Genomic DNA, 16,097 nt, shown 5'->3' with positions numbered 1-16,097 from the left:
GGCACTCAATAAATGTTTGTTGAATGAGTCAAGGAATGTATTATTAATTAGAAAAAATGCAGGTACAGAATGGTTTATATTTTGTAGAATAAAAAAGATGAATGTAAATAGACCGTATTCATTTATTCCTTGATGCATGTAACGTTTCTACAATCATATACAATAAACTGCTAACATTAGTTACCAGTGGGTCATGAGTATGGGCTTGAGTAGAAAGTACAGTGTTTACTTTTAACCCTAAAAAGGGAAAAAATCAAAGCAAGATGAACTGCAAATGGAGAAGATCCCAGAAAAATAAAATGATTGAAAAAATGCATATACCTTTATAGATTGGATCTTATTTCTTACTTTTTCATATGGTATTTTCATTCCACTCTTCCTACTTCCTCTTATTTTGCCTCTGTGCTTTGTCTTCTATTTAGAAATGTCTTTTCTCTTGCACAAATCTTTTTTCTTCAAGATTCTATATGATCCAGCACCTTCATGAAACTTTGTTGGGCTATTTCATTTCAAAGAAATCTCTCTGACATATGCTTAGCACATAATCAATATTACACTATTTTACACTTAATTCAGTAATTATTTCACTTAATTATTTTTTTATTCCAACTATATTTAGGTATAGATTTAGAGAGGTTTCTTGCCTCTGTTATATTTGCTTTGTATAGCATCCAGCATTACCAATAAGTGTTTAAGGGATTAAAAATTTTTTTTTTCTTTATTGATTTTAGAGAGAGAGAGGAAGGGAGAGGGAGAGATAGAAACATCAGTGAGAGAGAGAGAGCATTGATTGGCCGCCTCCTGCATGCCCCCCACTGGGGATCTGGCCCACAACCTGGGCATGTGCCCTGACCAGGAATCAAACTGGTGACCTCTTGGTGCATGGGTCGACACTCAACAACTGACCCACACTGGTCAGGCAGGATTTTAAATTTTTTGACAATAAATATTTTATTTTAAAAATATAACAACCTTTTATTGTTTGGAAGAACACCATTGTGAACGTCATCGTAAATATTTCTATTTCCAAATAGACACACTATGTCTAAATCACTTGCCATTGGCAATAATTCCAGTCCATTACAATCAGAATATCTGCTCCCTAAAAAAATGTACCTTCTCACATGAAATAAATTAACTCTTTAATGTCCATTGATAAATAAAATACAGCTACTTTCTCTCCAGATATTTAAATTTTGTCTTTAAATTTGATTTATCCAATCTCCAGATTAATTTCAAACTAAAATTTATCAGTAAAACAGCATCCCAATAAAGGAATAATCTAAGCAGTATATGAAGGATAAAGCCACATATTGAATTGCCTTAAATTATATAGTTAAGTGTCTTTAAGGACATAGCTCATTGTAAGCTAAAGAAATCTTTTATTTTAAAATCATAAACCTCTCCACAATCTCATATTTCTGATCTTGATTTATATCTGATCCCTTTTTGTAACTCAGTGTACATGAAAGGCTACACAAGACCAATTGTGCTGCTTTGGGGGAGGGGAAAAACCAGTACTACTAAACAGACAATGATTTTTATTTTTGATAATGTTAAAACTTAATCTAGAATGAATATTTAGTAGCCTTGTCTTCAGTGAATAATCCCACTAAAACCATTTGCAACAATTAGGGATTTTTTTTTTTTTTTTAAATCTTTATTGTTGAATGTAGAATATATTACAGATGTTCCTCATTTTTCCCCCATTGACCCCCTCCTCCCCACTCCCACCCCCCTCCCGCCTTTTCCCACACTATTGTCTGTGTCCATTAGTTTTGCATAGAAGTTCTTTGGTTTATTTCTTCCCACCCCCCAACCCCTTTCCCTTTGAGGTTTGTCAGTCTAGCAATGAATTTGTACTTCTTAATCCCTTCACCTTTTTCACCCATTCCCCCAAACCCCTCCCATCTGGCAACCAACAAAATGTTCTCTGTATCTATGAGAATGTTTCTGTTCTGCCTGTTCATTTTGTTTGTAGATTCCATTGTTGATAGATATGTATTCATTGCCATTTTGTTTGTTCATATATTTTATCTTTTTCTTCAAAAAGACCCTTCATCATTTCATATAATAATGGTTTAGTGGTGATGAACTCCTTTAACTTTTTCTTGTCTAGGAAAGTTTTTATATGGCCATCGATTCTAAATGACAGCTTTGCAGGATAGAGTAATCTTGGTTGTAGGTTCTTGGTTTTCATCACTCTGAATATTTCTTGCCACTCCCTTCTGGCCTGCAAAGTTTCTTTTGAGAAATCAGCTGACAGCCTTATGGGAACTCCCTTGTAGGTAGCTAGCTCTTGCTGCTTTTAAGATTCTCTCTTTGCCCGGCCAGTGTGGCTCAATGGTTGAGTGTCAACCCATGCACCAAGAGGTTGCCAGTTTGATTCCCGGTCAGGGCACATGCCCAGGTTGTGGGCCAAATTCCCAGTGGGGGACATGCAGGAGATGGCCAGTCGATGTTCTCTCCCATCGATGTTTCTCTCTCTCTCTCTCTCTCTCTCTCTCTCTCTCTCTCTCTCTCCTTTCCTCTTTCTCTAAAATCAATAAAGAAAAAAAATTAAAAAAAAAAAGATTCTCTTTGTCTTGAACCTTTTGCATTTTGATGATGATGTGTCTTGGTGTGGGCCTCTTGGGGTTCATCTTGTTTGGGACTCTGTATGCTTCCTGGACTTGTATGTCTGTTTCCTTCACCAAATTAGGAAAGTTTTCTGCCATTATTGTTTCAAACAGGTTTTCAATTTCTTGTTCTCTCTCTTCTCCTTCTGGCACCCCAAGATGTGAATGTTGGCATGCTTGAAGTTGTCCCAGAGGCTCCTTACACTATCCTCATTTTTTTTTATTCTTTTTTCTTTTTGCTGTTCTGATTGGGTGTTTTTTGCTTCCTTATATTCCAAATTGATGGTTTGCTTCTTGGCTTTACCTTCTCTACTATTGAATCTGTGTAAATTATTCTTTATTTTAGTTAATGCCTCCTTTATTTCTGACTGTGCATCCATCATTTCTGACTGGTCCTTTTTTATGCTCTTGAGGCCCTCACTAAGTTCACTGAGGTTCTCACTAAGTTCATTGAGCATCCTTATAAGCAGTATTTTGAACTCAGCATCTGTTAGGTTGCTAATCTCCATTTCGCTTAGTTCTTTTCCTGCAGTTTTGTTCTGTTCTTTCATTTGGGACCTGTTTGTTTGTCTCCTCATTTTGGCTGCCCCCCTCCCCCATGTTTGTTTCTGTGTATTACTTAACGAGAGGTATAGGGCTAGCTGAGACCAGATGCTGCTTGTTTGAAAGAATTTAGGAAAACCTGAAGCAGGATCCAAGACAGGCCAATCCTATGGTTAAGCAAGTGGCAACAGCTTGGGTGGGCCTGAAAGTTGGGTGGGGCGGGGCCTCAGGGAGTCACCAGGGCGGGGCTACCAGTGTGAGCCAGGTTGCTGGAGTCCCAGATTTGGTGGCTGTCTGCCGCCCCAGGGAAGGGCTCACCAAAGGAACAAAGGCCTCTGACAGCACGTCTCTCCTGGAGAAAGCCCCCTCTCCAGCCCTCGCTCCAGTGCCAAACAGCTCAGTTCTTCCCTGTATGTCTCTGGTGCCCCTCGAGCTGCCTCCCCTCTGAGCTTAGAGGGAGAGAGTCCGATAAGTCCGTGCGTGGGCCCCTTAAGGAGCTGCCTGGGGCTCCGGCCGCATCAGCCTCCCTGAGCCTCAGTTCCCACTGGTTTTTCCAGCCAGAAGTTATGGGGATTCTCTTCCTGGCACTGGAACCCTGAGTGGGGCACCTGGTGTGGGATGGGGACCCTTCAGTCCTCAGGGAGGACCTTCTCAGCCGAGGTGTCCTCCTGATTTTTATCCGCCACACGTGGGTGTGGGACCAGCCCGTCCCCTCCGCCCCTCCCACCAGTCTCCTGTGGCTGCTGCTTTAATCCCGTAGTTGTAGGACTTCCATCAGCTTGATTTCAGGCAGTTTTGAATGATGGTTGTTCTGTAGTTTAGTTGTAACTTTGATGTGGTTGTGGGAGGATACGATACCTCATACCTATGCTGCCATCTTGACCAGAAGTCTCGGGATTTTTCTAAAAATATATTTAAAGTAATATTTTATTTAGCATAGTATCACTAAGAAATACTGGAGTACTGTTTTGACCTTTTTTTAAAAAATACTACAATTATACCTCAGATCTATATGGAAAAGTACATGGAATCAGAATTGTCTTTTTTTTTAAGTTGCCATCTAGCCCAAAGAGGAATTTTTCATTTGTATTTTTTTTAATTTTTTTTAAATCGATTTTAGAGAGAGAGGGTGGGAAAAGGAGAGAGAGATAGAAACATAGATGAGAACATCAATTGGCCACCTCCTGCATGCCCCCTACTGGGGACTGGGCCCACAACCTGGGCATGTGCCCTGACCGGAATCGAACCAGTGACCTCTTGATGCATGGGTCAGTGCTCAACCACTGAGCCACACTGGCCAGGCCAAAGAGGAATTCTTTAATTATTAGCTATAGTAGATGTAATATCATAATTATATAATTATGTATATTTGAAGCCTTTGGTATTGTTTTTCTTCTTGATGAATTAGCCCTTTCATCATTATAAAAATCTTTCTATCTCTAATAATGTCTGTCTACTATTTTTTCCACTATAATAATCTGAAAATTTCTCCTGTTTGAAATTTTAACTTGTGAATTTTTTATACTTTAGAACCCTTATAATTTAAACATTCTCTTCACTTCATTTTTTGTTACATCAATAGTATTGTTGATTCTGCTGTTATCACAGGCATGAAAAAAGTATCATTACAAGTATATTTTAGACTTGTCCCGAAGTCTACTATGTCTCATATTAATAGAACTATTCCAGCTTTCTTATGCTTAGTGTTTATATCTTTTTTACCTCATTTCAATGTTAATTTATCTGTGTCTTTAAATTTACAGCTGTGACTCTTGTAAACAGCATGTGATTAGTTCTTGCTTTTTATCCACTCTGACCATCTCTGCCATTTAATTGGCGTGTTTAGCCCATTTACTTTTAATGTAAATTAGTTTATTCTTTGGAAATTGATCATTTTAGGTCTGTTAGGGTACATTTTAGAATGGAGTAATTTTTACTTTGAATTTGATTAGCTTTACTTTTCAAACATAGACTTTCTGAGAATGCAACTGAATGCCCATGTTCAGGGAGTTTTACCCACTCTGGCTGGTTGGAACTCCAGTACCACTCAATCTTTTGTGATCTCCAAAAGTCTGTTTAGTTTTCAGCTTCTGGGTAGTTGTTTAACAACCACATCTTGTGGAGTCTTGCTCTGTACTATACAGCTTAGTGTTTAGCCAAACACTCAGGAAGACCCTTTGGCAGATTTCTGGACCTCCCTCTTGCATTTCCCTCCCATCTAATAATCTGCCCTGCAAATTCCAGCTGCCACAGCGGCCCCAAGTTTATATTTCTGTCTTTTCAGCCCAGCACAATATTGAGTGTGTATTGTTTGGGTCCCACCATTCTGAACTACAGTTTGGAATGTTCCTCTAGGCTGAAACTTGCCATTTGTAGATCTCTCTTCTTTTAGGGATCAGAATTCTGTACTTCAGATTAACATCTGAAAACAGTTGTTTCATATAGTTTTTCCAGTTTCTTAGTTGTTTACAGCAAGAGAGTTATTCAGTACCAGATAGTTCATCATGGTCAGAGACAGAAATCTTATAATATGTATATTTAAAGTCATACTTTTTGAGAAATAAGAATATAAAGCTATAATATTAAATCATAGACTCTATATTATACTAGAGAAATAATCTGACCCAAAACACTCAATTGAAAGATGAGAAACTTGAGATAAAACAAGCTCATGTGACTTATGATAAATTACACTGTGAATATAAAGTCATTTCATAACCCAAGTTTTCTAAATGTCTGTCTACTATTTTTTCCACTATAATAATCTGAAAATTTCTCCTGTTTGAAATATAATTTTAACTTGTGAATTTTTTATACTTTAGAACCCTTATAATTTAAACATTCTCTTCACTTCATTTTTTGTTACATCAATAGTATTGTTAACTCTTCTGTTATCACAGGCATGAAAAAAGTATCATTACAAGTATATTTTAGAATGATTGACATTCTATGGAACTATATACTTTAATATAAGATCTAGAAAAAGAGACATTTAGTCCTTTTAATATAATTGGAGTTTTATTTGTTTTTGTTTTTCAGTTTGTTTTCCTTGCTGTCTAAAAAACACAACAAAGTTCTGGAACAAGCTACACAGTCCTTGAGAGGTTCACTAAGTTCCAATGATGTTCCTCTACCAGATTATGTAAGTAGATACCTTACTTTGTCAATACAAATTTTTCCTTTCATTGCTAAGTTTATAAATAATAAAACCCCTCTCTTTTCAAGATATACCTGTGATCCTGGTGCCCTAGAAATCTCTAATACACAAATAAAGGAGTGACATCTTTTTTTTTTTTTTCCTTTATTGATTTGAGGGAGGGAGGAAGTGAGAAGGAGAGAGAGATAGAAACATCGATGAGAGAGAACATTGATTGGCTGCCTCCTGCATGCTCCCCACTGGGCATTTGGCCCACAACCTGGGCATATGTCCTGACCGGGAATCGAACCAGCAACCTCCTGGTGCATGGGTTGACGCTCAACCACTGAGCCACAGCAGCCGGACAAGGAGTGACATCTTAAGTCAAGGGACTTAAGATTATTGATTACTAACAAATGGTTGAAAAAAGTTAACCCTAAACTAGTGATATTTAATAATTAGGACTCTTAGTACCTTAGTCAAGAAACCCTCTCAAACTAATTACAGAAAAATGAAAGGAGAGCTTTTAAAGGAATTTTATGCAAATGTTTCTCACTTATGGGGAGGACCTAAACATGGATTTCATAGAGAAAGAGAACTTGATATTGAAAAGCCATTGGATTCAAGAATGTTCTGTCTTTTTGAGGCTATTTAATTTCTGTTCTCTACTGCTTTTTTCTTCAGTGCTATTCTGCTTCCTATAGGCCAGGTTTCTCCATTTGCTGACTGAAATAGCAACCCCAGCCCTTCCTCTTCCTACCTCCCCACCCCTGACACGTCCTTGTGAGTGTCATGCCATTAGCTCACTGGTCAGAGTATTCAAGCCCTAATTCTCATTCCTGGGAAAGAGACTGTAATTGGCTCTGCAGGTGAGTGTGCTACTCCTAGTTTTGACAGCCATGATCAGCAGAGAACAGAAGTGACATGTTGCCTTTGTTCCATCCACTTTAAAGATGAAGAGCGTAATACCACCTGACGTCAGGATGATGATGGAATAGCATTATATAATAATAGGAAGGAGACGGCATTATGAGTTCCTGTAGGGCAGTGCCACTATCTGTGACATTTTGGAACATGGTGTAGTGAGGATGCTAAAATTTATCTTGTCATAAACCACAAAAGTAGTTCATCAAGCTCTAATAAGCTCTCTAAATCCCCAGACAACAACTTAGTGGGTTGATGTTTAGAAACTTTATGAGAGAATTTTTAGATTCTGATTTTGAAGTGGCAGTGCATACCAGACAGCCGGAGAGTTGTTTTGCTTGTTTCCTGTGGTTTGTTTCATTTCTAAATGGTTGTGCTGATATGAGACTGTGGGAACAGCACCCAGTCCGGATAGCAGTCGCTGATAAACAGAGATAGCTGTGTGCAGCCACAGCCTGACTGGTGCTATTTTTCTTCTCTTTTATTTATTTATTTATTTTGTGTGTGTATGTGATATGATCTATCCTCCCATTAAAGTATTAAGTTTATCATTCCAAAGTACTTCTCTCTCTCTCTCTCTCTCTCTCTCTCTCTCTCTCTCTCACATACACACACACAGTTATCTTTTAAGATTTTCTTGCTAGTTGAATATTTTCAACTTTTAAAAAATTAGTGTAATAGCTCATTTACTTCTGTCCTTGCCATGACTTGTTATAAGAAAACTATTCCTTCTTTATGGCTCCTTGGGAACCTCAGTTAAGGTCACAGTGGCAATTGGGATTGTGTTTATTAAGAATTTGAATTTGGTTCATCTGTAAATGTTTTGTTATTTTTGTACAACTGTCATTTGCTTTATGTAGTATTTCTGTGTTGTTATTCCACAAAAATATGTTGAATGTATATAGTCTTGAGATTGTCCTAGCAGTATTCCCCTCTAATAAGAATCCGGAACATTAGTATTTGTTTGAGAAAATGAGTCATATTTAATAGTATTTGCCAATTATGGAGATAATAGTACCATGAGAGGATGTTGAACTCTTTAATAGACATATGAATTCTCCTATTGAACTTCAGTTGTTAGAGTCACTGACTATTCTTGCATGAAATTTTCATTAAAAGTAAAAATGAATTTCTTAAAGCATCTGCTTCCTAGAAATACTGGGGAAATTCCATTTGGAATCTGTCATTGACAATCCTTATTTTAACATTTGTGTGTATGAGACTTTATAAATCACAACATTTCCCAAATGGGTTTATGAACTTGAATTTTGCTGCCCTTCCTCAGAGTTCATTGAAGAGGGTGGGTAACACTGATTCAGTAGTAGTGGTGAAAGCTGAATCGCTCCTCCTGCCACTGATCTGAAGGTGATTTAAAAAGCAGCAACCTTGAAAGTACACACTGCAGTATGTTCTTCTTTTGTGATAACTCAGTGTGTTTTTTCGATTCACCATTCCATTGCTCAGACACTACATGTAAGTGATTTGCACATTTGAAACTATGTTCTCATTGTCATTTTCTTTGAAATTGGTCACTAACTGGGAAATAAAATATGTTCCTCCCTCTTCTTTCCCAGATATTTTACTTAAGTGTCTTTGTCAACCAACAACCGCATAAAATTCTGTGTCCTGGATTAATGCTTCATACCACGTGTTTGTAAAACATGAAAAAAGAAACGAAAGGGTCTTAAGGCAGCAGTGAATTCCCTGATGTATACTTTCTACACCAGGATTGGATAAACTATATTAGCACAGATTTTGAATAAGTGCTTAAAATAAGGATGTGTTTTTCTTCTCACTGTAGTACATGGAGTACTTTCAGTCTACCTAGAGGTTTCTGAGTTTATTAAGAAAATGTTTATTCTCATTATACTGTATAATTCACAAGCCAATTGAGTAACAACATAGAAAGCAAATAGCAAGTTACAAAAACATTAGTATTATTACTCTAGTACAACCATATTTGCCTGACTGTCTCAGGGGAGACCTGAAGCCTTCTACCAAGTCCTAGATAATGAGGAAATGCCCTGGCTGCTTAAGGGGAAATAAACAAAAATTGCACTCAGGTCCTCTGTGGGGAGAAAGAATGCCACTGCAGAGTGATAGCTGGTACTTCAGCCGCTAAAGGGGCAATGAAGGTGTTTAGGGAGGCAAGTGAAGTTCAGTTGACTTAGCTAAGCTTTAGTGTCTTAATATCAGGTCTTAATACAATTTAATTCACTGACTAAAAGGACAGAGGATTGTTAAAGAAGAATCTTTCAAAAAATTGTTTTAAATAAAGAACTTTGTTCATATACAACAGAACCTCAATATAGAAACTGAAACAAAAATAATAAATGAGTTATAGTTGCTTTTTAAACGATAGGCATCGTTTTGCATTATAACTATTGTCACAATGTCATATAAGCTTTGTTTTTCTAATTTGTAACCATCACCTTAGCAACTATTTTAAATGAGAAGAATCTAACTTTTATTCTAGGTGGAACCATACAGAACCAAATTACATTGCCCTTTGATCATCAAAGGATTTTTTAATCTTTTCTTAGGAGAGACTTTCCCATTCATTCCAAGCAATGAAATGCAAAGGCAAAAGCCAGAAAGAGCAAGAACCAGAATCAGAAAAACCCATTTCCTTTCCTGATTACACAGCTAAGCAACATTTGCCAACACCCTATCATCTTGATGAGGGGTTGGGGGAGCATCTGACTAGCTCTTGCTGGCAGAACGTAGGTGGAAGTGATGTCACCACTGTACCATCGTCCACACCTCTCTTCCCCTCATCATATGCTAACTAGATGCAGGAAATCCACTGGGAGATTCTGAGGTCTCAGAGGATGGCAGTGTCTGGACCCCTGAATCATCTCAAATAAGGCTAACTGGGTACCCTGTAGGACTGTGATACAAATCAGCAATAAAGCTTTACTACATTAAAAAATATGGGCAGTGTGGCTCAGTGGTTGAGCGTCAACCCATGCACCAAGAGGTCGCTAGTTTGATTCCTGGTCAGGGCACATGCCCAGGTTGTGGGCCCAATCCCCAGTGGGGGGCATGCAGGAGGTGCCCAGTTGATGTTCTCTCTCATCGATGTTTCTATCTCTCTCTTCTTCTCCCTTTCTCTCTCTCTCTAATATCAATAAAGAAAAATATACATATGGGCAGAAAGTCTGAATAGATATTTCTCCAAAAGACATACAAATGACAAGTAAGCACATCAGAAGATGCTCAACATCATTAGCCATTAGGGAAATGAAAATCAAAACCATAATGAAGTTCATACCCACTGAGATGACTATAATAAAAAAGGCAGATAATCACGTATTGGTGAGGGTGTGGAGAAATTAGAATCCTCATATAACTGGTGAGAATGTAAAATTATTCAGCTGCTTTGGAAAATAATTTGTAGTTTCTCAAAAGACTAAACAAAGAATAACTATATGACCCAGCATATGGTAATAAATACACCTAAGGAATTGAAAACATATTTCCACGCAAAAATGTGAATGTTCATAGCACCATTTTTTATAATGGCAACGATCCAAATGTCTGTCACTGGTCCGTGCATAAATAAAAGGTGGTATATCCATACAATGGAATATTACTTAACAATAAAAAGGAAGGAAGTGTGCTTGCTTCAGCAGCACATATACTAAAAGGAATGAAGTACTGATGCATGCTTCAAATGGATAACCTTGAAGACATGCTAAGTGAAAGAAGCCAGTAACAAAGGCCACACAAGCAAATCTTACAGTGATTAGTAGTAGATGGTTTCGATTGGGGAGTGACTGCTAAATGGGTATAGGTTTTCTTTTGGGGATGATCAAAATGTTTTAAAATTAGATTGTGGGAATGGTTGCACAACTCTGAATGTACTAAAAACCAATGAATTGCATGTTTTAATTCAATGAAGACTATGGTGTGTGAATTTTATCTTGATGAGGCCTTTTTTTTTAAAGGTAGTACTTGGAGCACTAGTAAAAATAGAAAAAACTATTTGTTGAATTTAATAGCAATTAGACATAAGTTTGGCAGGCATTATGGCATAGGGGTAAACGCAGAAAAATAAATCTTATACTTTGAAAAAATTATTTTCAAGGAAGGAAAACATGTTTCTTATAGAGTGACTTTAGAAATTGCTAAAATCAGTTACATAACCAATTACGCCAAGGTGTGTGTATTTTTCACCTTAGTTTAAGCAAAAAAAAAAAAAAGTAAAATATCCACCAACAGGGGACTGTTTGAATCAAAGTACAAATTCATCCAATGCAATACTCTGCAGCCATATTTTAAAAAGTAAATTCAGTCTATATGGGTTTATATGAAAAGATATAACACTTAAATTAGTTTTTTAAAATCCTCACTTTATGGTATATAGGTTAATGTATATGTGTGTTTAAAAATATGCATTTAATTTTTCTGGAATAATGTTCAAGAAACCATTAAATAGTGGTTACCTGTGGGGAGTCAGACTGCAGGGTAAGGAAAGTAGAACTTTATACTTTTTACATTGTATTCTTCTTCATAATATATTCTTTTTCAAATATAGACACATTTTATTTTTCTCTCCTTTCTTCCTCTTTCCTTTCTTTATTATTTTCAGATAATTTTAGACTTAAAGAAGAGTTTTAAAGAATTTCTATATATGTTTCACCCAGCTTCCTTTTTTGTAAATGTCTTTCATAACCATAGAACATTTGTCAAAACTAAGAAATTAACCTTGATATACTGTTAACTAATTTGAATATTACTAGTTTTAGAATTTTAATATTACTGGAATCCCACATTCTTTTCTAGGATCCCACATTGCATTTTGTTATCATGTCTCCTTAAGTCTTTCCTTGTCTTTTATGACCTTGAGATTTTAGAAGAGCACTGGTCAGTTATTTTGTACCATGCCCCTCAACTTGGATACATCTGGCATTTTCTCATATTTAGGTCAACATTATGCATTGTTGGGAAGGATACTACAGAGGTTATTTGCCCTTCTCAGCGCATTATATACATGATGTTGGTATTACTGGGATGTTTACCTGTGTTTACTGTGAACACCTTGCTAGGTGATGTCTGCCAAGATTCTTCACTGTAAACTTGCCAACTTTCCCTTTGTAATTACTATATATTTTGGGGGGATACTTTGAGATTATGCCAATATCCTGTTTCTGTTTAAACATTTCCCCACAAATTTTAGTATCCTTTGATCTGTCTTGCCTGCAGCATATTTTCCTGATTTATTAATGATTTTTTCTCTTTGTCTGATTTCTCCTACATTTATTAATAGAATTCTTCTGCAAGGAGAATTATGCCTCTCCCCAGTGTATTTATTTATGTAGTTATTATTTATATCAGTATGGACTCCTGGATACTACTTTTATTCATTGTTTTATAACCAGGACTATTATTTCCTTGGTAGGTAGGTCCAACTTTGGCCATTGGGAGCTCTTTTAGGTAGTGTCATCTGCCCTTTGAGTATGTTCCTATCTCTTTTTTTTTTTCTTCTTCTCTTCCTCTCTCCCTTTCTTCCATTTATTTATTTATTTATTTATTTATTTATTTATTTATTTAATCAATCCTTAAGATGCTCTAACTCATCTTGTATTTCCCCTGCTCCAACCCTAGAATCAACCAATTCGCCATGGAGGATCATGAAATTTGAATTAAGATCTTTATAGTTACTTCATAATGTAGAAACTAGTATAAAAAGAAAAGAAAAGAAAACAAAACCCAAAACAGAGTCAAATCTGGTCAATAAGATTGGTGAACATCCCTAAAGAACACAGCTGCTTTGAACTTGAAGCAGTCTCAAGCCCCACATTGATTAGGTCCCAGGAAGTTTCTTCTTTAATACAATTGATTTTTAAATTCAAATAAATGAAGCCTGTGCCAAATGAGCAAGTTCCCCACCCACCCTGCCATTTTTTTCCTAATTAAAAACCAGACCTGAGTTTAACATAATAAGACCGATCTTCTTGGTTGTGTTATAACTTGGCTTTGGATACACTTCTGAACAAGGAATTCCAGAAAGGTACTGAGAATGCCTGTAAGGATAATTTTAGTTGGAGGGCTCACTCTCCTCTTGTTAAAAAAAATAATAACACTAATTCCTTCATTCTTAAAAAAACACGCCTCAATTGAGGAAAAGAATATTGGCCTTTCTTTATTCCTGAAGAGGAAGTTTGTCATGTCTCTTCTTACAGTGTATGGTAGAATATTCTAAAGAATTTTTTACTTATCATTAAAAATACTTAAATAACTTTTATGTTGCTTCCTCTAGCTTATAAAAGGAAATAGGATGTGTTTGCATTGAAATCTGGCAATGATTAATTAACGTTCTAAGAAGTTTAAAGAATGCAGAAAAAATAACCCATGCATATTAAATTCAGTAGCAGTGTGTGATAAATTTGTGAAAACCAGTGATCACAGTTTTCTTTTTTTCCCCTTCTCATTGTAGTGAAAAAATTCTTACCTGCTGTTGTGCAGAGCTAATAAAAAAACACCTTTTCCTGAGATTTTTCAAATTCTTTGTTATTTAAGAAATCATTATTTTAATTTTCTGTGTGCTCAAATTTTTATTGTTTCTCCATCTCTCTCTCCCTTTCTGCCTGAGTTTGTAGTTTCTAATAGGAAGAAAAGAAGTCTACTATTTGGAATTTTCTTTGATATATCCTTAATTTACATGGCAAATAGAAAGCAGCTGTCTATTTAAACATCTAATTCTTGAAACCATAGTCCCCTCAAGCGTCATCTGGAAATAATGTAGCTTGTAAAACAAAGCTAAGAAGAAAAAGCAATGTTTGTTTTATGTGGGATGAATGATTTCTGTTGGGGTCCTTTAATTCGGCTATTATGAGGGTTATTAAAAAGCAGTATTACAAAAGAGGTTTAAATGAAAAGAATTTTTTTGAGCTGGTATCTTATTATTACAGTTGATTATAGTCAAAGCTGCAAATGTTTTTAAAATAGCACTTTTAGTTTCTTCAGATAAGACCCCAAAACCCAGTAATCTTACTCATTGTATGAGTGGAAATACAACTCTTTTCTTAGTTGATTTAATTTCTGAAAACAAATTGTATTTGAGAATTCAGCTCTACTTTTTGGCTGGGAATTTCATGGGTTTCTGAAAAATTCTTAAGAATCCTTGTAAGACTATTTGGGGAGCACCTTATACATGCAAAAATGAGCATGAAAGCATCAGTTTACCTAGACTTCAGATATTATTAGAAGATTCAATAAACACATGATCAAGTTAAGCCTAAAGTGTTTCTTAATTTATTCATAAGTTACTTGGGTTCTGAGATGAGAGATCTCAGTCATGAGAAGTGTTATACATTGGGAAGTAGAAAGGCAAGTTAATTTTTGCTTTGACAGTTGTTAGAGGCTATTTCATGATTGGAATATATTGGTTTTCTTGATTTGTTAATACAACAAAATTATTTTTGGATAGTTGACATGAACTAAATTTCTTTCCTAAAATATACTTGGTATCACAGAAATGAAAAGATTTAGCATTTTTGTTTAATAACCAACAGGGTAGACATGGTTACTTATTTTCACGCATTTGAGTCACTTGTAATCTCTCACCTGGTAGTTTCTATGGTCTCAAATTTGTATTTTGACAGGTCATGAGGAGAGTATTGGGTTGCTCTAAATACCTTTTTTCCCTTAATATACAGTGCTAGTTGATCAGTTGAGTGATTGAATTAATGATTATCTTTTTTTAACGTCATGTTCGAAGCTAAAAAGTACTGAGCCTTTAATAATCAGGCATTATCTTTATCACTGGTCCGTGAAGTTAAGTTAGGACAAGAGTAATTTTTGTTTCATTATTAGTAGTGCTTTAGCTCATTAACCAGCTCCAAGTATTAAGTTTCCCATACCCATTGTGAATACTCCTTTTAATTACTAATATTCTCCAGGTTAACAGTAATACCAGGTACAAAAGAGTAATGTATACATAAACACACTCTGTATGGTACTTGAAATGTCTTATTCTTTTATCCAACAAGTAGTGAACAACTACTGTTTTATTAGGTACTTTTCTCTGCCCAATGGAGATAAAAATTTCTGCTCTCATGAAGCCTACATTCTAATGAAGAGAGAGATGTGTAATGATTGCAAGCACAGGTAAAGGAATGGCGTTAGAGGGTCCCATGGGAAAATAAAGCAGGATAAAGGAATTGCACAACAGTGTGAATATACTTAGCACTGCTGAACTAGTAGAAAAATGATTAAGAGGTAAATGTTGTTTGTCTTTTACTACAGTTTTTGTTGTTGTTGTTAAAGGATGTGAGCACTGGAATCTGAAAAAAACTAGGTTTAACCTTCTTGTGACCTTGACCTTACTAACCCCTCTGATCTTTGGTTTTCTCATTTATTAAATAAAAACAATAATACGTCACCCATGGGATTGTTGTGAGAATTAAATTAGAGAATGCACAGAAAGCACTTAGTACAATATTTGGCATATAACAAGTGCTATGTAAGCGTTAGTGGCCAATCGTTACTACCGCTACAGCTTCTACCACCTTTGTGATAGGAAAATATGTCCTTTTTTCTTCCATCACTAAAAACCGAGGAGGGCCAATTAAAAGTCTCTTTTTAGTGCCCTGTAGCGTAATGGAATAAGTTTACACTGCAGGTCAGACTTGAGTTCACTCTCAATTTTAGCACTTACTAAATAAGTATGTTACCTTGGTTAGTAAATATTTTGTTAGTGACCTTAGAGAAGTTATTGTAGCTCTCTGAGCTTCAGTTATGTATCAAATGAGGATACTAATATCTACTCTGTAGAGTTGAATTTAATATTTGTGGTTATACATATAGCATTCTTGGCTAATGCCTTGATCATAGCAGGTTTTCAGTAAATGATGGATATTATCATACCA

At 35.9% G+C, this 16,097-nt stretch overlaps 1 protein-coding gene across 2 annotated transcripts in view; it reads left to right on the top strand.

Annotated features, from left to right (window-relative positions):
* DYM (dymeclin) overlaps positions 1 to 16,097 on the top strand; it is a 347,109-nt gene that overhangs the window by 244,581 nt on the left and 86,431 nt on the right. For both annotated transcript variants that reach the window (XM_036246013.1, XM_036246014.1), the window contains exon 14: positions 6,201 to 6,303. In XM_036246013.1, the coding sequence (XP_036101906.1) occupies positions 6,201 to 6,303 (103 nt within the window). The remainder of the gene's footprint in view (positions 1 to 6,200; positions 6,304 to 16,097) is intronic.

The sequence above is a fragment of the Molossus molossus genome, unplaced genomic scaffold (genome assembly GCF_014108415.1).
Source record: "Molossus molossus isolate mMolMol1 unplaced genomic scaffold, mMolMol1.p scaffold_m16_p_6, whole genome shotgun sequence".
NCBI lineage: Eukaryota > Metazoa > Chordata > Mammalia > Chiroptera > Molossidae > Molossus > Molossus molossus.
Note: the sequence above shows the minus strand (reverse complement) of the source record. Positions and strands in the feature narration are given on the sequence as shown.